We start from the raw sequence: 20824 nt of genomic DNA, 5'->3' as shown, positions 1-20824 counted from the left end.
TATTCTGCTTCTCTCTTTTGAAGATCCAAAAGAGAACCTAGAACTCTGCCTTCCTGGCCTGGCAGGCCCTTCCCCAGGACACAGTTGTGGGAATGAAGGGTGCAGATGAGCAAGAGTGAAATAAAACCTCCTCACCTGTTCAAGCACTGTGGATAAGAGCAGTAGCTCTAAGTGGACAGTTAAAGCTTCTCTTTTTTCCTAGGGCAGCAGTTAAATAGAAAGTTGGGAAAGAGGTGTTAATTCCTCAATAGGCATAAGGCCTATTGAAATCAGCGTAGTTTGGAAGTTATAAGTCAGTATCTAATACTATATTCACTCTAGCAGCAAGTGACGATGAGGCACTCTTCTGAAATAAAATTCTCCCTGGGTTGTAGGGTGCTATAGCCTCATGTGAATGGTTATTTTATGAAAGTTAGACACATATGGACAACACTTGATTTTATGTTAACATCATGACATCAACAAAATTTTTTTCACAAGCACATTAAACTTGAGAAACCCAAGTCTCTGGGTTTTCTCAGACAACAGTCAATAAATCTGCTTCCTTCACCATTGACCAGGATTGTGTTTCCATGTGGCTTGGCTTTAGTAATTGGGGGGCAGCCATCAGAAGATGCACAAATTATTCTCTTGTTTGGGGATATAATTAAAGACATTTAATTTATGTTTGGGGATATAAAGAAAGACATTTATTAGTTTAGAGAAGTCTCAATACTTTGATGAAAATTATTCTATGAAACTATAAATACAATTCAATTTTTTCAAAATTGAAAAAATGAATATTATTCTATGAAATTATAAATGTAGTTTCACTCTTTAAAGTGAAACTAAGAGTCAGTTTGAATCCCAGCAGAGATGTCTGCTGGTTGTTGACTCCCTTGTGAAAATAAAGCACAATGGCTCAGCTACTTATGATAATTAATAAACAAAGACTCTTAATAAAAATGCTTTAAGGACACTAGATGTCAAATTTGGCTATAGTGCAAGATTTGCCTAATCTAGTCCTTTAACAAATGCTCATGTTCCAAAAGATTGACACATAGGACATCTTTTTTCATATACAGTATTGTAAATGATACTTATGTTAAGAAGCAAAAACCTATTTATTCTATTGCATATCTAGAACTTTGGAATTTTGGAACCAGAAGGGAACTTGGGGACTGCTGCTCCAGGCCTGGAAAAATTAGGGGGTTTAGGGGAGACTTGGTCCCTGATGTAGTCTCCAAACTCAGGCCAGGAGTCCTTAGTCCTCCTTTGCATCCCTCTTTAGGAGGGCAGCAGCTGCGTCCCTAGAGGCAAAAAGAACCACTTTAGCCAGGACTTTCTTCCAGAAACATTGGCATGGCTAGTGCTGTTGGCATGGCTGCTCAGTGGTTGGGGAGAAACAAGTGCTCATTCCCAGGCTTTGAGGACCACGTGGTTTGGAAGGCTGACCACTGAGGTCTGGTGGAACCAAGTTATTACTTAAAGAAGAAACATGACCTTTCAGGAATCCAGTTCCCAAGAAGTTTTGATCTGGCCCCAAGCTCGTTCTTCAGCTGGTTAAATTCAGGTTCCAGTGCCCATCCTTAAGTAATCACTGGGCCCCAGCCTCCAGTCAAAGGAAGACATTAATCCAACTGTAGGGATATGTTTGCATGCAGCAAAGGTTTGAATCCCATCAGGTAAAAGCATGTTTCTAAAATGCTGCTTCTGCTGCTGGACAGGATTCTGTAGCTCCAATTAGATGGGATGTTATACTGAGGATATTGAGCTGCCATTGATGTCACTGTGTCTACGGGCATATGCGCATTCCTCTGCTTTGGCTCCCAAAGAGCAGGGACAGTGATGGAGGCCCTGGCTGAGCTCTGCCTCTGTATGAGGCAAGCCTCCTTTTGGTGAGATAAAGCCTATCAGTAACCACTTTGGTGGTTAGACTTCCTCACTGCTTATTCACAATACCAAAGTAAGTATTTGCAATTTGGGGATGATACATTTTCTTCTGTTTGTCTTAGTCTGGGCTCCCCCAGAAAATGACCCCGAGACAAAAATTGGGGTGCACATGGCTTATGTGGGAGGCAGTCCCAGGAAACAGTGGCAGAGGAGTAGGGAAGTGAGACAGGAAAGGGAAGAGAGTCAGTAGAGAAGACTGCCTTATCATGTAGTTTATCAAGTAGTTCATCACTGTGGGTGCCACCTGCTACATACGCTGAGGGAGTCAGTGCGTGGCTCAAGCCTCAGAGTCATCATCCCAACCGAAGCAAAAGAGCTGGGATATTTACACCCTTCCATCAGTCACTGGTTAGCGCCTCACTCCCGCTCCTGGGAGTGGCATTTCTCTGGCCCTTCCAGCTAGTCTTCTGATTAGGAAGAGGGGCTCCTGCTACTCAAGAGAAGGCCCTCAGGTAGTTGGACTTTGGGCCAGTGTGCACTACCATGGTTAAGAAACAAGGGTGGAGCAGTGGCAGCTTCCGGAATAGTCACATTACCCTAGATCTACTCCCGAAACAGTGTGTGTGTGTGTGTGTCTGTGTGTGTTGCTCAGACTAGTGGTGTTGGGGTCATGGGGACATCACAGTTAACTCTGATCCTGAAGATGGTAACCTAGGGATCTGATGTAGTGATTTCCACACTTACACTCTGCATGGCATCAAGGAGCACCAAATATAGTTACAGACCCACAGCATGACACGGCAAGTGTTGATTGGGAATCAGCACTAAGCTGTTCCTTCAGTACCAGCAGATGGATGATATTTCATGACAGTGAAGCTTATTTTCCTAAAGCTACAATAATTAAGATTTGCTGGGCTCCTGCTATGTGCCAAACCATACACTACATAATTCATTCCTCACAACCCTATAAGGAGGTATGATTATCCCCATTTTACAAATGAGGCCAAGATGTATTTATTCAATCAACAATGAAAACCTGGACTGGGTCCTAGGGATCAATTAAAAAGCAAGACAGACATGGGCCTGTTGACAGGCTGTGAGCAAGTGCAGGAACTGTAGGGCAACCTGGCCACTGAGTGGAGACAGAATTGGAAGGGCCAAGAAGGGCCTGGAGGGTCAGGAGGCCAGTTAGGAGGTGAGGTAGAGTAAGCGGGCAAGAAATGAATCGTCATGTTCTAAGTAGTAGCAGTGAGTTAAGCCATTAGCCAACACCACAGAGTTTGCAAACTGCATGGTTTTGTTTTTCTTTTTTTTTTCCTTTTTTTTTTTTTTTTTTTTTTGAGACAGGGTCTCTCTCTGTCATTGCCCAGGCTGGAGTGCTGTGGTGTAATCATGGCTCACTGCAGCCTCAACCTCCTGGGTTCAAGTAATCTCAGCCTCTCAAGTAGCTGGGACCACAGACATGAGCCACCATGCCCTGCTAATTTTGTTTGTTTTTATTTGTTTATATATTTTTTGAGACAGGGTCTCACTCTGTCACCCAGGCTGGCATCCAGTGATGAGCCTCAACCTCCTGAGCTCAAGTGATCCTCCCACCTCAGCCTCTTAAGTAGCTGAGACTACAGATGCACGCCACCAACCCTGGCTAATTTTTTGTATTTTTAGTAGAAATTGGGTTTTTGCCATGTTGCCCAGTCTGGTCTGAAACTCCTGGGCTCAAGCGATCTGCCTGCCTTGGCCTCCCAAAGTGCTGGGATTATAGGCATGAGCCACTGCACCTGGCCGGTTATGCTTCAGACTCAGTCTAATCCTAAAACGTATCTCAACACTTTTCTGTTTTTAAATAATATTCAATACTTAACCATATATTTCTGTTTTTCTTTTTCTTTTCCTTTTTTTGAGACGGAGTCTCACTCTGTTGCCCAGGCTGGAGTGGAGTGGCACAATCTCGGCTCAATGCAAGCTCTGCCTCCCGGGTTCACGCCATTCTCCTGCCTCAGCCTCCTGAGTAGCTGGGACTACAGGTGCCCGCCACCACACCTGGCTAATTTTTGCATTTTTAGTAGAGACGAGGTTTCACTTTGTTAGTCAGGATGGTCTTGATCTCCTGACCTTCTCCTGACCTTGTGATCCGCCCACCTTGGCCTCCCAAAGTGCTGGGATTACAGGCATGAGCCACCATGCCCAGCCATATATATATATACACACACATATATATATATGGCTATATGAATTTTTACATGCACAAGAATATGTTTGAATATTTAATTCACTGATTCATGGTAGACTAGGAAGGCAAGACTTGAACTTTGAGAAGCTGACACATTTGGGAATCTGAATAAAGCCAACTCTCTTAATTTCCTGCCTAATTAGGGCCAGGGCAGGATGGAGGCGCTTGTCTAAGTCCCCAGGAAGTCCCCCCAGTTGCTCCTTCTTTCTCTGCTTACATTCTGCCCAGGGGAGAATAGCGTACATTGATGGCTGTGCCTCAAGGAGGTTGCTCCTTGCAGAATGATGAAGGGTGAGGTTGCATGACTCAGCCTGGCATGCTACTGGTACAGTGAGAGTTTTTAGAGCCTTGGGACCATCAGGCAGCAAAGCCAGTAGGAGACAGAGTCATTGTAAGAAAGAATGTGATATTCTCCAGATACTATCTGGCTCTAAGCTCCAGCATACAAATCTGACTGTAATGTGGCATCAGTTATCAGTTCAAGTAACAGAGAGGATCAGAGCCCTTTACCATTTGCAACAGGTTGGAGTCCATATCCCAGTGAGGGGCTCCTCGTGGAGACCAAGCTCCACTCTCCACCTCATGGACAAGCTGGGAAAAGATTTATGGGTGAGGACTTGACGGTTATGGAGGGTGGGATGGGAAAAGTGAAAAATAGAGTTCAATTTGTTGGAGGGTTCAGGGGCTCAGCAGTAATGGTCTTCAATTCCTCCTCCACAGGACCCCAGCTTGGCTGCTGAGCAGATGAAGGCAGCTCCTTCACCCATGCATGTGCATTAACAGCAACTTCTTAGTTTACACAGTATACACTCGGGACACAGAAAACACCTGGCAGGTTTCTCTCTAACAAATCATCACTCTGAAGATAAAACCGCATCTTTGGCTCATTGTAAAGGAAGGGCCTGTGATTTGAGGCCAAGCAGGTTTGTGATGCAGCCTTAGCTCTGAAACTTACTAGTTGTGAGCCTTTGGTAAGGACCTCAATGACCCAGCTTCAGTTTCTTCTTCTGCAAAAATGGCCTGCTTCTTTTTCAACGGGTTATTTAAGGACCTAATGAACATGTGTACAGGCGCACGCACAGAGGAGACACAGAGGAGACACTCAACAAATGTCAGTGTGTTCCCTTCCGTCGGAGGCTGGCAGGGATATTCTGACTCTAAAGTAGCAAGTCTAGCATAAACGTGCTTTGAGAAGCTGTAGAGGAAACCCCAATACTGGGGGACAGTGGGCAGAGCACTGACTACGGGGAGGGAGCATGGGATTCTTTTATGCCAGAGGTTGGGTTTATCTTCTGTGGTTTTCAAACTGTGTCCTTTGCAACTCAGGGGCTACTGGGGGTAGGAAAAGGGGAGGAGGAGTGTGGTTCTGAAACTCAAGTGGTTAGAGCTTTGGGGACCCTAAGACGGGAATACTTTTTTACTGTATGAAATACTGGGATTCCATATAAAGACTGTTTGAAAAAGGATTCTGAGGCTAAAACAAACAAACCAAAATCTGAAAACTGCAGAGAGAACAATCCAAAGGGCCACTTTGAACACGAAGTCTCCTTAGCATGGAGCAGAGCTTCATCATTGATGAAAAGAGGTGTTGGCTAGATGACCTCAGTCCGTGGACAAAATTCCTCAGGGAGAGGGTGGAGCAGGAAATAACACTGATTTTTACCAGTGAGAGGGATAAGGGGCACTAAATCATAGACTCAAAGCCAAGGGGCTGTCTTGATGAAAGATAGTGGAAGGCAAGAGTTCTTGGGAAACTTCCATGGTGCTGTTTTCCTGATTGTACCACCCAGTGCAAGTTAAGAAGGGTTCTCTTAGGCTCTCCTAAGTGCACAGGGTTGGGCATTTTAGAGAGAGCTCTTTGGGGACCCAGCACCTCTCTGCACCAATATAGAATCTCCAGCACCCCAGTGCAGAAGCTTGAGCTGTCTGCAGGTGGCTTCACAGCCCCTTACCTTCTTCAGCTCGTCCTGGACGCTCTGGCTGTTGTCTTCAGAGGACAGACTTTCCTTCTGGTTCTCAGATTCTGTCTTGGGCTCAGACTCCTGATCCTCCCCTGAAGAAGTCTCCTTTTCACTCATTTTCATTGCTAACTCGTACAGCCTGTTTCTCCGTTTCTCCTCTGTGCTGTTTATGGGAGTCCGGGGGTCCCGAGCCTCATTGCTGATGTCTGTCTCTGATAAATCATCCGACACCTAAATGAAAGCCAGAATCATGAGATGAGGAGCCCTCTGCTACAGCCATGTTGCCTCTTGTTCCCAATAACCCCTGAGTAAAGGAACATAGGAACATATAGTCTAGGAAAGTAACAGCTTTCTTACCTGGTCTGTTTTCTTTTCAGATGGACTTTTAGTTTTTACCTTTACTTTCTCAAAGGCATGAATTTGAGAAGGTAAGCCTCTTTACTCAGAAAAGTGTTTGAATTCAATTTTTTTTTTTTTTTTTTTAAATTCACAGACTACTCTCTGAGCTCCCACCATGGGCAGCACTGTGCTGGTGAAAGGATGCTTGGAGAACCTGACCAGCCCTTGCCTGGGTCAGCTCTGTAATGAAGGAGACACACGAAAACTTTCCATATTCACTTTCAAAAATTGATACTGAATAATTGTACATATTTATGGGATACATGTGATATCTGATACATGTCTACATTGTATAAAGATCAAATCAGGATAATTAAGATATCCATCACCTCAAACATTTATCATTTCTTGGTGTTGAGAACATTCCAAATATACAATAAATTATTATTTTTGGAGACAGGGTCTCACTGTGTTGCCCAGGCTGGAGTGCAGTAGCTATTCATAGACCTAATCCCATGACTGATTAGCATGGGAGTTTGGAGCTGCTTTGTTTCCAATCTGGGCTAGTTTCACCCCTCCTCAGGCAATCTGGTGGTCCCCCGCTCCTGGGAGATCACCATATTGATGCCAGACTTAGTGTGGACACCCAACCAGCACAGCACACTATAGCCCAGAGCTCCTAGGCTCAAGCGATTCTCCTTGCCTTAGCCTTCCAAGTAGCTGGGACTACAGATACATGCCACCATGCCCGGCCCAAATATACAATAAATTATGTTAACTACAGTTCTCCTACTGTGCTATCTAACATTAGAACTCATTTATTCTATCTAACCGTATTTTTGTAACCAGTAACCAATAGGGTGGGAATGGAGAGGAAGAGGTGTTGGCTAATGAGTACTAACTTTTCGTGGTGGTTGAGTGCAGAGAAAATGATGTGTGTGGCTGGGATGTGGTGAAGGGAAGGGATTCTCACAGCCCATAAATAAGCACTTGATGGGAGGGGTTGAGGATTAGGGAAAGCTTCCCTGCAGAAGGGACTCTGAATTGAGATTCAAAGTTAACGGTCACCCAGCTAAAAGGGAGAGAGGGAAGAACAATATTCTAGGCAAAGGGCCTAGATTTCGAGATGGTACAAGGACCTTGCACATATGTAAGGAATATTGTTTGACATTCCCTTAATGATTATATCTCCTGCTCCAACTCTCCACTTGCTGAATATCTCCTAAACTCCTTCTGTGAGTAAAGCCTTTACTAGGCCTGGGGAACTCTTTTACTTATTTTTTAAATAAAATATAACTCATTACAATTACCATATGGGTTCACTGGACCTTTTTATAAATCTAAGATATATAATGGGATCTTTGTGATCTTATTTTTCCTGTCTTTTGAAACATTTTGCTATTTCATCATCCAGGGAATTATTTTTCATCATTACTCACCAATTATTCCAAATTATGCTTAAAAAAGATGAAAAAATAAGTAGAATATTGAAATTGCCTAGAAGGATGATTCAGTAGGGACATAAATCATCACTATTTTGAATCTGCTTTTAGTTTTCACTGCATACAATTGAAAATTCCAAAAACTGACAGAGAACAACATTTCACCATCATTAGATGACTCAGAAGATGAATTCAAAGAGGACAGCAGGTCTCTAGATTCTAACAATAATGGTGAAATTGGTTATATTATTGAAATCTCAGACGAAGAGTCTTCAGATGACAGTGTCCCAGGTGAATTCTCTCAAGCTCAAGAACTGATGAGTAAATATTATCAACAATATTAATAAGGATGAAAAAGAAGTCTGGTCTTTTCATCCAGTTACTCATTCAACAGGAAGGACTTCATCACAAAACATTTTGCAACAATAATCTGGATATCTTGTTTTTTAAAAAGACGTGTGATACATTCTTTCATACTTTGTTTGTGTATCAATTTTACTTGAGAGAGTTTGTAATTGGATAAATTCTAAAGGCAGATGTCTATCCAAAGGTGATTAGAAGAAAACAGATGACATAGAAATGAAAAATATCACTGAATAATTAAGAGAAAAACATCTATTGGAAGTGATTATTTTTTTTCTGGTCCCGAGTGAGAATTGATTAGGGAGGGACTCATGTGAAGTAACCTGTACTCCTAGCAGCTTGAGAAGGGGGAATTCCTTTGCCTGGGATGTGGAGGTGGTCCACAGGAAGAATGACCTCTGAGCAGGTTCTCAAAATATGAGGAACATTTTAATACATTGTAATGGGACAGGCATTCTTGACGTAGAAGCAGCAGGACCAATAGGACCCAGGGCACATGAAGCTGCTTGCATAGTTATAGGGATAAGGTTCAGAAGTGGAGAGAGTGAGGAGCCGGGTGGTATGGAAAAATCAGGTCTGGGTCAGTCTGTGGAGGGTTAAACACCAGTCTAAGAAATAGGGCTTTAACTATCAAATAGATTTTCTGCTATTGTTGTAGTATGCACTAAATTAGCCAGGAAATCAGCAACTGGTTACAAACTCAGCCCTGGTGACCTTCTCTTATCATCTCTACACATGGAGCTGTCAATTCATGTTAACTCTAGTTTACTTTTATTAACATTAAGCTTTGGCCTAATTATTGCTTGAATATACAGACCATGAAAGACTAATTTACAAGGCTAAAATAGTTAACCCAAAAGATGAAACCTGCTTAACATGATTTGTCTAGGTTTCATGTCTATTTATCACGAGAAATTATGAGGAATTATTGTGATTCAGTCCACATCCAGCAAACACGTGTTGAGCACCCACTATGTGCTGAGCACTGTGCTTTACTGGGGCTCAAGGGTGGGAGTGACACTGTTCCTGCCCTATTGGAGTTGACAGTGTGATGGAGAGAGGAACATTGAACCAGACAATTGTAACATACTGGGGAACAGAATAACCACACGTAAGGGTTTGATGATACTCAGAGGAAGGGCCCTCATCTGGTTGGTTAAGGTAGATATTGTCAGGAAGGGAAATTAGAATAGATGGTAACTGAGCAAATCTTAAAGAATGGAATCCTAAAGATTATCAGGACATAACTCAAGTTTTATTGGAGCAGCAAGAATCATAACGCTAAGTGATGGTTCTTGAGTTCACAGAAAGACGAATCGTATGCATACAGATCTGATGCCCAGATGAGATACCATAAGCATAACTGGAAGCATCATTATCAAAAGCCACAAGAACTTCAAAAATAACAGTATTATTTGGCCATCTAATATTCATCAAGTAGATTAGCAAATATTTATATCTCCAGAGAAAAATAGGTATTTTTAGCCTGCAAAGGGTTAAGCAATCCCTGCCCTATGTTATAAACTCACACATATTTTCCCCCATGAGCTGATTTTAATTTTCATGATAGCTGAGACAGTAAATGCTAAGCTGGGATCTTGGCTGACATGGAGTCCATGGATGGGCCTCTGTGGACCCCTGATATTGTTCACAAACTTTGGTATGCATGCACACTTTTCTAGGATGAGCATTATTAGTTTTCATCAGATTTCCACAGGGGTCCGTGCTCCCAAAAGGCTAAGAAATATCGATAAGAATACTTATCAATAAGAATACTTCCTAAGTAAGACAACAGTAGATGGGTACATGTTAGTTGAAGATGTACGCCATTGGAAGCTTACAGTTGAATTCAGAGAAGGGAGCAGTAAGGAGGTTTGTGTTTAAAGCCAGCTGGGAAACAGAATTTAGAGAAAATAAGAGTGCTGCTGAGTCTTCAGCCAACAAAAATGCTCTTCTACTTAAAAGGGACCCTGATTATCACAACAACTTCACCCAAACACCAAACATACTCACTATGTTGGACAGTGAGGGACTTAAGCAGATCACTGAGAAGATTATGAACTCAGTGGAGAATCCTGAGAAGCTTTTGCAGGGAGGGCGGTGGGGGTCAGGGGCAGAGGGTGGGGTGGGAAAGAATGAAATTCCTTATGGGCAAGCTGAATAACTATGAGCAATGTCTGTATCTGGGCACAAAACATTTTAAGTAATCTGAAAATCAGAGTTGCTTGCCCACTGGTGTGGTGTCTCAAAGTCTCCACCTTATAAAGCGGTATTTGTACGTATAATGGGACATTATTTTGAAAACAAGAAAGCAGTGCTTTTCATTTCCCATTAAAACTGCATTCCCTTGTGTCTTCATTTTCTTAGGCTAAACCATAAGCATTTTACCCCAGGGAAGGTGAATGTAGATCCAGAACCAAAAGACCATTGATCAGTTCACTCCATTAGCTCTTTAGGGTAACAAAAGGCTCAAAAGACAGATTTTGTGAACACGGACAGAGGGTTTCTAGAGATGAATCTGTTGAAAAGCTAAATTTCACTTCTACTTCTATTGAAATCTAGAGAGAGGCAACCTCACAGGATGCCTATGACCTCTGACCCGCCCCCCCCCACCTTATGATGATATGGGCAGCAGAATCAGAGTACAATCACCCCTGATAAGGAGCTTCTCAGGGAGGCTGAAGGGGGCTCCAGGGTCCCTCCTGGCACCTGTGTGGCACAGAGGGCACCCAGAAGCAGAGTCATAGAAGATTGCTGGTGACACTGTAATAAAGTAGCTGTCCCGGGGTTGGACAGCCAGGGCCAGGTAGCTGACACGTGTGAGAGCCATGCTGGCGCCCGTGGAAGGGGTGCTGGCTTCTAATGGAGCAGACAGGGAACAGACCAAAGTTCCCAGGTCTTAGACGTTGGCAGCAGATGCCAGTGATGCAGAGAAATGACCTGATGAGCAGGGTCCCCATCACTGCAGAGTCCTGCAAGGACCCAGAGGACACTGTCTAGCTCTAAGATGCCCCGCAGCCACGAGGACCCTACAAGCTCCTCAATATGCTCTCCAAGACAGCGAAGGCAGAGAAAGTGGAGGGTTTGGAGGACTGATTATTTACCTAGGAAAGGCAGGTTTAAATGGAAAGAAAAGGGAAAATAATTCAAATCACAAGAGGCCAAGTTTTCTTTGAATTGGTTGATTTACATTCCTAGCTAGTCAGAATGGGGAGGCGAATGGGGAAGTTTAAGGCAGTTACTAAAGAACAAAAAGTTGCCTCTTCCTTGCACACTTAAATGTAGCGTGTGGCCAGGCATGGTGGCTCATGTCTGTAATCCCAGCAGTTTGGGAGGCTGAGGTGGGTGGATCATTTGAGGTCCGGAGCTTGAGGCCAGCCTGGCCAAAATGGTGAAACCCCGTCTGTACTAAAAATACAAAAATTAGCTGGATGTGCTCGCTTGAACCCAGGAGATGGAGGTTGCAGTGAGCTGAGATCGTGCCACTGCACTCCAGCCTGGGTGACAGAGTGAGACTCTGTCTCAAAAAATAAAAAAAATTAAAAAAAAAAAAATTAAAAAAAAATATATATGGAACTTGGAGACCCTGGCTAAACAGAAATGCATATCTTTAAACACTTAACGATGGAATACTCCTAAGATAAGTCAGTATAGTTTCTTAAACAAGAGACTTCTAATATGTTTCCAGTGGTGTGCAAGTTCTTTACAATAACCTTAAATGTTGCTTTTCATCTCACTGATCACTGAAAAAAGAGGCACGTTGTGGATTACCCAGGCCTTGACCCCACGGCTAGGTGCTGCCATGTGTGTAAGATCTCCATTCTTATATCTGCATTTATATTTAGGGTGGTGCCAACATTTTTCTTAAATTGACAGTATTTAAAATTTAATGCAAACTTTCTCAAACTGGAGGTCTTCTAAAAATTCTTGAGGAAATTACTGAATTCTTCAGCTAAAGAAACATGAGAACAGAAATAAATGGAGGAAGGCCAGGCATGGAAGCTCACACCTGTAATCCCAGCACTTTGGGAGGCTGAGGTGGGCAGATTACGAGGTCAGGAGATTGAGACCATCCTGGCCAGCATGGTGAAACCCTGTCTCTACTAAAAATACAAAAACAATTAGCTGGGTGTGGTGTTATGCGTCTGTAATCCCAGCTACTCAGGAGGCTGAGGCAGGCGAATCACTTGAACCTGGGAGGTGGAGATTGCAGTGAGCTGAGATTGCACCACTGCACTCCAGCCTGGTGACAGAGCAAGACTCAGTCTCTAAATAAATAAATAAATAAATAAATAAATAAATAAATAAATGGAGGTGAGGTGATGGGGATTTGAGTGGTGGGGGAAGGAACGAGACATTTCTAACTGCCGAGCACACTGTGTGGGTGCACGCTCTACAGGGCACTGTGCACGGAATGTCACACTCAGGCATCCCAGCAGTTCCCTCTGTATTGATGAGGACAAAGGCTGTGTGTACTGTCCAAGGTCACACTAGTGGATAGCTGAGCTGAAGGTGACCTGACCCTGAAGGCCAAGCTCTTCTCTTACACCAAAACAAGACTGGATGCTCCAAATTAAACTGTGCCCACTAAAAGGAAAACAGCAGAGCCGTGAAGCAGGGAGAGAATCCAAGAGGCAAGGAGTTTAACCTCTTGTTTCACAAAAGGGAATACTTAAAGGAGTGAGAAGATAATTTTTCTAGAATTCTTTCTGGAGATGAATACCCTGAGATTTCCTTAGAATACTGTCTTTACCTCAGTAACCCCAGTGATCTGTGCACACTGAAATCTAGCCTATTGTAATTAAAAATTTTTTTTTCTCCTATTTAGCCTCATCATCTTTCTCATAAAAAGCAGCCCCAGTCTCAGAAAGTTTTTCATAGGGCTGTCTTTCACCTGCCAGGTTGTTTCAGGAGGCAAAGGGCAGGCAAGGCTCTGGGCTTTCTCCACCTTTTAAAAAAGAGTCCAGATAAGGGATAACTTTCAACAGTCCCATGTTAACCTTTGTTGAATATATCCTTGTGTCCTCGTGGCTCTCCTCATTCCTGTTGATGAAAGATACTGAACCTGACCTAAAAAACCAAGTTTCTGCAGCTTGCTTTTAGATTTTATTTTAGTAGACTTCAGAGAAAAGCTCCAACTTACAGGTTAAACAACTTTAGGGCACTCAGTGTGGCAAATGTACATAGTTTTCCTTGCCAATCCTTTGGCACAGCTATTCAGAGGCTGGAGACAGCAGATGAGCCATGGGGCTGCTGGACTCTGCAGCTGATCCGTCTCTCCCAGAGGACTTGGAACATTTCTGTCCCTGGTGTCTAAGGTAGAAGTTTTCCCACTTCCAATGCACTGCTGTTCACCTAAAACTAGTCTAATTCACATGCTATGAATAAGGTATTTGTTTTCCTTATAATTGGTGTGATAGCAGCCAGACACATACACAAATATACACCAAACCCTTAGTCAGCTTCACACAGTGGAAATGGAAAGACACCATCTGGAATCTTATAGAAATTAATATTATAATACATTTCCTGTTGCCTCAAAGAGAGTCTCTCAAGGTTCTCTCATGGAGAACCCATTACGTGGAAGGACCTGCCTGGCTGGTGGAATTGCACAGAAGGTATGGGGACTAACTACCTGGTGATGAATTTGGTGAAGGATGTAATGAAATCTTAGCACCAGGATGTCATCTGGAAGGCTTATTTTTTAGCTTTTATTATTACAGATCAGTTGCTTTGGTATATAGATTCCATGATTTCTGAGTCCTTTATATTATTACATTAAAAAACAAACAAGTCTGAATCTAATCTGGGGCACATCTCCCACTCTCGGAACCAAAACCTCCTGACTGCTGGTATCTGCACCTCTTCTGTGTTTTTTCATTGCTAATCTCCTATCCGATGGAATTAGACTATGCTATTTTTTGAAAGGGCAACCACTTATTCCCCAGAATTATGGCAATTCCATATAAAATATCTAGAAAATTGCTAGTCTGGGCTTTTCAGGTGAATGTTTACATGAGGAATGGGCAAATTTAACCCATTTATGCCTGAGGTTGCAAGTTTTTGAATTTTTGCAATCAGACCTTTGCGATGACCTTGAGCAGTCAGATAAATAACTCCCACATGCTTAGCGTTCCAATAATGAAACATGAGGCATAATTAAGACACAATTATCTTCATACTGGCCACAATTGTTCTGTCGCTTTGTGGAGCAATCTGTTAGGAATAAAGCAGCACTTGCAGTGGGTTTCACTTTCGATTTTTCTTTGACTCAGGATTGTGATAGGCATAGACCAAGTTATGCGATCCATGAATTTTGGTGGTGATTCAGAACCTGGGCCTTAATGCCAGTGTGAGAGTCAGGGTCAGCAGTAGGATTTCCTGGCAATCACATGATGACACGCAGGGCAGGGGTTGGGATGAAGGGACTGAGTGTGCTCTAGACCCCTTTCTCTGTATTGGCCCTGAATGAGTTGCTATCCATTTGAATGAGCGGGGCTTGGGTCCCTGCCATATGGAATAGAGAACTCAACATTTTCTTTCATGGAATTGACATGGTTTTATTGCTACATACAAGTAAAAGCCATAGTTGATAGTTAGCCCTGCTATTTAATGTCTCCTAAAAGAAGGCCCCAAATAATTTAACCATTGCTACAATCAAGTGATCATTTTCAGTGGAGAATCCTTAATAGCCAACAGACTCCTATTTAAAAATCCTATATAGAGAGGCTCCAGACAGGCTCCCAATACTCCCCAAGATTGAATATAAAACTCTGTTGCATTTATGCACATTTTTTTCCTTCCTAGAGAGAAGACCTAGAGCAAACTTGCTCAACCCGTGCCCCATGTGGCCCAGGATGACTTTGCATTGAGCCCAATACAAATTCATAAACTTTCTCGAAACATTACCAATTTTTTTTTGCTCTTTTTCTTTTAGCTCATCAGCTATCATTAGCATTAGTATATTATGTGTGACCCAAGACAATTCTTCTTCTTCCACTGTGGCCCAGGGAAGCCAAAAGATTGGATACCCTGACCTAGCGTACTCATTAGGTTCTCGAAAGGGCCCATAACAAAAAGAAAATGTAAGAAGCACCATTTTCCAGCAAGTGTCTCATTTTCTAGACATGTTCTCTGCAACCAGTTTATCTTGGAAGGCACTCCTAGCAATTCTTGTGCTCCAGGGGAAATCAGTTGACAGACATGTGACTAAGATTTTTCTTCTGAGCGGTTATTTGGTCACACCTGCTCTAAAGTCCTTCCAGGTTATTGTTTGTGCTTGCTGGGCTGCTGTGGACGTGGAGGTAAGTGGTGAGGAATGAGGGAACAACTGCGCCTCAGAGCAGCTCTGCTTTCAGCCGTATTATGATTTGTCTCCTCTTTATTTTTATTTTTGTGGGAGATACAACCTTTGGCACTCGCCTGCCTTCTCTTTAGATTTCATTTAAGGGAAACCTCTATGCCTAAAAATATTTGAAAATCAGGGTGGAGAATTGAAGGGCAGAGGGGAATGATTACCCTTTGGTCTGTGTACTGGAAATAATTCCAATACAGTTCTGAGTAGATTTTAAGGCCTTGCCTGGGGATATTCTCTTGGTACACTTCAGAGGCAGGCGAACCTTTTGGGAGCCCCAGTGTTCTCAGGGGAGTGTCACTACTACCTCCAACTCAGCTTACTGCCAACATGCGTGGCCTCACAAGCACTTGTCAGAGAGCATCCCCTCGAATACAGAGCTCCACAACACTCATCAAACAGGGAGGGCAGCAGTGGGGAGGCAGCCTTCCACTGCTCTCCACATCCCCACACTTAATCCTGGAGCAGCCCGGACAGCAGAGGTCAGTGCATTTTGGCCCCTCATCAGCCTGACTTAATTGAACTTAATTGAACTTAATTGAACAGTGCCCGCTGTGATGTATTGGTCAACACTGAGTGACATTATGAGAAGCAGCCCTGAGTGTGAATCCATGGAAGCAGTTTAGAGCAGGGGCTGCTGTGGTCTCCATCCTCTCCACAAGGATCCACAGGATGAGTTTCTCTTGGATTTTAGCTCTGAGAGCAGCATCCTTTAAGGAATGGACTTATTATTCTACTAGAGCTTCCATGACTTGGGGAACTGGTCATGCCACCCTCCTTCTATTGTCTTCTAGAAACTCAGGGACAAATTTTTGGTATCTCTCACCTAAGAGTCATTCCATCAATTTTGTAAATTATCATTACTCCTTGCTTCATCTTATCTTTTCTACTCTGGTTTTCCCTTTGTCCTCCTTTTCATTGTTATATTTTTATTTTATTTTCCCCTGTTCATATTTACGTAAGCCACTTTAAATTATTTCTGGAGCAAGGCATAAACCTATGAAGTAAAGGAATATTTACAGATGATTAGTTATAAAGAACTGGTAGTTTCTCACTATGGCAAGACTCTTAACATATTTTTAAAGAATAATTAGAATCTAGAATGCTAGGCGGGAGAAAGTTTACTCCAAGAAAACAAGTTTTGCTAATGAGTATAACCAAAAATGAAACATTGGAGGAAATTAAAATAGCAGCCTCCTGTGATCCTGAAGTCTCAATCAACAAAAAATTAATCAGCAGGTTTCCATTTTAAAATGGTATCTGGCAGACATCTTTCACACAAAATTTCCACCAAAACTGTGTGGGAAGATATAGAAAAAGATGAAAACCCACAACACTAAAAATCAATCAAAGTCCGTTTGTTGCCAGTAAATGAATGGGGAAATTTTTTATTAAATAGAAGGCTCACGAGTGCACTTGGAGACTCAGTTACTCTCTACCTTTTCTAAGTAGTCACAGTAATTGTTGACCCTCCTCCCAGTATTCTCTCAACCTCGAATCTTGGTCCAGAAATATTAAGATAAATGCTCACCATAAAACAAAGCAAAACAAATACCAAGAAACAAAAACACAACAGTTGAGCCTTCTACTGTGGCAGTGGGACTTTTTAAGCATCTGAAGAGAAGCTCACTTCCAACTCCCCTCGGTGCTTCCCTGTTTCATAGCTACTTAGAAAATGTATTTACCTTAAAATATTTAGGTGGGTAGGAGGAAGAACTAGCCATGGCACCATGTTGCATCCTGGGAGGTGTAGTGATAAAACATAAGCTCTGGGGTAGAGACTACAAAAACCATGCAAAGTGTGTGATGGTGTCTGTTATTTCTAATTCATTCATTCATTCATTATCTATATATTCAATACTGTGGCTAGGTTCTTAGCCATCTGATCAGAGAAGCATAATGCGAGGCAGTAAGAATAACAAAAATCCCCTGTCTTAAGCTAGCAGAGTGGAAATGATTTGAGGGCATTAGATATTGGCAAACAATGAGGGTGGGGATAGCATTATCCTCATTTAAGAACTGCTAACAGGAAAAGTTAATGTGGAACCCATGGAAAAATACTGCAGAGAGAAGGAAACAAGTTAGCCTGAAGGCATCATGTGAATTTTACTAACAATCAGGACACAGTGTCTGGTAGCAGTTTTGCATTCTCATTAGAGAGTAATAATACAGATTTTCAATTAAGAGGTGTAAAAAGCTATAAGAGTTCAGCACTTAGACTAACAGACTACAGGATAAGGTGAAATGGGAAGACAAAAGACTGCAGAAAAACTGAAAACACAAACACTTGCATTTGAAGTCTAGACTTACAGAATTACACTTGCATTAATTCTACAACAGCAGAATTAATATTCAAAAGAGATGGGGTTTTAGTCCATCTATGTCCATCAGGGGGTTGGGTTTAGGAGGATAGAAGAGTGTGTTCAGCAGTTTATGTTATGGATTGCATAGAGCAGGGGTCCCCAGTCCAGGGGCCACGGACTGGTACTGGCCATTGGCCTGTTAGGAACCAGGCTGCATAGCAAGAGGTGGGCAGCGGGTGAGCCAGCATTACCACCTGAGTTCTGCCTCCTGTCAGATCAGGGGTGGCATTAGATTCTCAGAGTAGCGCAAACTCTATTGCGAACTGCACATGTGAGAGATGAGAGTTGTGCGCTCGTTATGAGAATCCAACTAATGCCTGATAATCTGAGGTGGAACAGTTTCATCCCGAAACCATCCCTCACCTCCCACGACCTGCCGCAATCCATAGAAAAACTGTCATCCACAAAACTGTTGGTGCCAAAAAGGTTGGGGACCCCTGGCATAGAGGCTCAGTGTGCAAAGGTATGTGTCAAGTGAGTGAGGCCAGGGATAAGGTAGAGAATGCGAGAAAGGACTCCTGCTTTCAGCTGGCTTCATCTGCTAATCCTGGCCCATGAGGTGAAGCATCTAGCAGGGAGTGAGATGACAGATGTACTTTTGCGTCTCCTAATATGAGTCCTTCACAAGCCTCTAAAAAGACAGGAATTAAGAAAACTGCAGAACAATGAAGACAACAGTAATGGGAAATTAGAGAAATGAAGGGAAATGAATGTGAGCATCAAGAGACAGGACCTTGTTTTGTTAATGCCCAGAACAATGCATACATACACATGCAGTTTTGTCTCCAAAAAACAGAGAACATGTGTTCCTTCCAAACACACATAAAACATTCACAAAAACTGACCATTTATTAAATCATAAATGCAGTCTCAACAAATTCCCAACACTAGCAATTATATAAGCCATATTCATTATTCATAATGCATACTAAAAATTAGTGACAAAACCAAAACAAAATGCAAAAACAAATCAAAGTGTTATCCATCTCACTAACTTAATTTGATCAAAATGAGAATTACACTGGAAATGATCAATTACTTGGAAAAGTTTGACAATGGGCACATTGCATATCAAAGCTAGCGGGGTGGAAACAAAACTGAATTTGAGGGAAAATTCATTAGCTATATTGGAAATATATATATTTCTATATATATCAGAATATATAGAAAAATGTGTGAAAACAAGAAAGTAAAAAGAAGACATTAATAAATATAAAAGTATATTTTTATATTTTATTATATATGTTATTAATATGTTATATATTAATAAATATAAAAGTAGAAATTAATGGACTAGGAAGAAAAATAAAAAATCCCTGGGATTTTTTGAATGAAAGTAACAGCTGGTTCTTCAAAAACACCAGTAAAAAAATAAGACTGATAAGTTCAAGTAAGAAAAGAGGGAATGATAGAGAATGATAGAGAAAAGAGGGAATGATAGAGAATGAGAATGAGAGCAAGAGAGAGAAAAAAATCTATAAACCAGAGGATGCCTAACTATAGTGCAGAGAAATTTTTTTAAAAACATGATGAGAATATTAGATATAATATTATATCAATACATTTGAAAATCTAGATTAAATAGATGATTGCCTATGAAAATGTAAATTACTAAAGTGGATTTAAGAAGAGTTACAAAATCTAAATGGTTTAACAACCAAAGAAGAAATCTATAAAGAAAGTAAAAGATCTGCCCCTATAAAGATGCAGCAGGCCTAGATAGCTTAAAAGGTGAATTCTCCCAAACTTTCAGAAAATTATTATGTCATATAAAGTGTTCTAAAAATAAGATAAAATAGAGAATCCTTGCCATGTTATTAGTATAACCTGATACCAAACTGAACGAGATAGCATCAAAATGGAAACCAGCAAATGGAATCTGGTTTTTATTAAAAAAACATAAGTAAAATTTATGCAACAAATGAAAAGATGATTCAAAATTGATAAATCTATTAATGTGATTTACAACATTAACAGATTATAGAAGAAAAAGCTGTCCAGGCACAGTGGCTCATGCCTGTAATCCCAGCACTTTGGGAGGCTGAGGTGGGAGGATTGCTTAAGCTCAGGAGTTCAAGACCAGCCTGGGCAACATGGCAAGACCCTGTTTCTACAGAAAAATAAAAAGAAATTTTAGCTGAGCATGGTGATGAACTCCTATAGTCCCAGCTACTTGGGAGGCTGAGGCTGGAAGATCTCTTGAGCACAGAAGGTCAAGGTTGCAGTGAGCCGTTGTGCCACTGCACTCCAGCATGGGTGACAGGGCAAAACACTGTCTCAAAAATAAAATAAAATGTAATAAAAATAAAAAAGAAAAAGTCTATGATCATCTACTGCCAAAAAGCAGTCACATTCCTGATTTAAATTGTTTAGTAAGTTAGGAATAGATAATTTCTCATTTTGATAGTACCTAATAAACTTAGAGCAAGCATGACACTTAATAGTGAAACACCGGAAGCAGGTCACTAAGGGTAGCAGCAAGACAAAGGCAAGGTGCCAGATGTCATTACTATGTCTCAGTGTAGCATAAGTTGTCACCAATGCAATAAAACAAGAAAGAGAAATAAGTATACATGACAGAAAGGAAAAGATAAGTGTCATTACTTGTTGACAATATGATTATCTATCTGGACTAGCTAAGATGATCACCCAAAAGACTACCAGAACTGAGAAGAGAATCTGTTAGGGAACTAAGTTATAAAATGTAAACATGAAATGAACAGTTTCTATACACCAGCAAGAAGCAATTAGAACATGTAATAAATCTCATTTACAATATCAACACAATGTATAAGATAATTAAAAATTACTTGACAAGAAACGTATGAAAGCTTTGAAAAAAATCTATAAAACTTCACTGTAAAGTAAATAAATGGAAATAAGTACTATATTCTTGATAG

The 20824-nt window shown here is 41.6% G+C and overlaps 1 protein-coding gene across 7 annotated transcripts in view; it reads right to left on the bottom strand.

Annotated features, from left to right (window-relative positions):
- The window catches only part of MYRIP (myosin VIIA and Rab interacting protein), a 417675-nt gene that overhangs the window by 49231 nt on the left and 347620 nt on the right, over positions 1-20824 (bottom strand). For all 7 annotated transcript variants that reach the window (XM_074031762.1, XM_005546721.4, XM_005546723.5 and 4 more), the window contains one exon: positions 6055-6294. In XM_074031762.1, coding sequence (XP_073887863.1) covers positions 6055-6294 — 240 coding nt within the window. The remainder of the gene's footprint in view (positions 1-6054; positions 6295-20824) is intronic.

Source organism: Macaca fascicularis, chromosome 2, assembly GCF_037993035.2.
Source record: "Macaca fascicularis isolate 582-1 chromosome 2, T2T-MFA8v1.1".
In the NCBI taxonomy this organism is placed as follows: Eukaryota; Metazoa; Chordata; class Mammalia; order Primates; family Cercopithecidae; genus Macaca; species Macaca fascicularis.
This window is presented reverse-complemented; position numbering and strand designations above follow the sequence as displayed.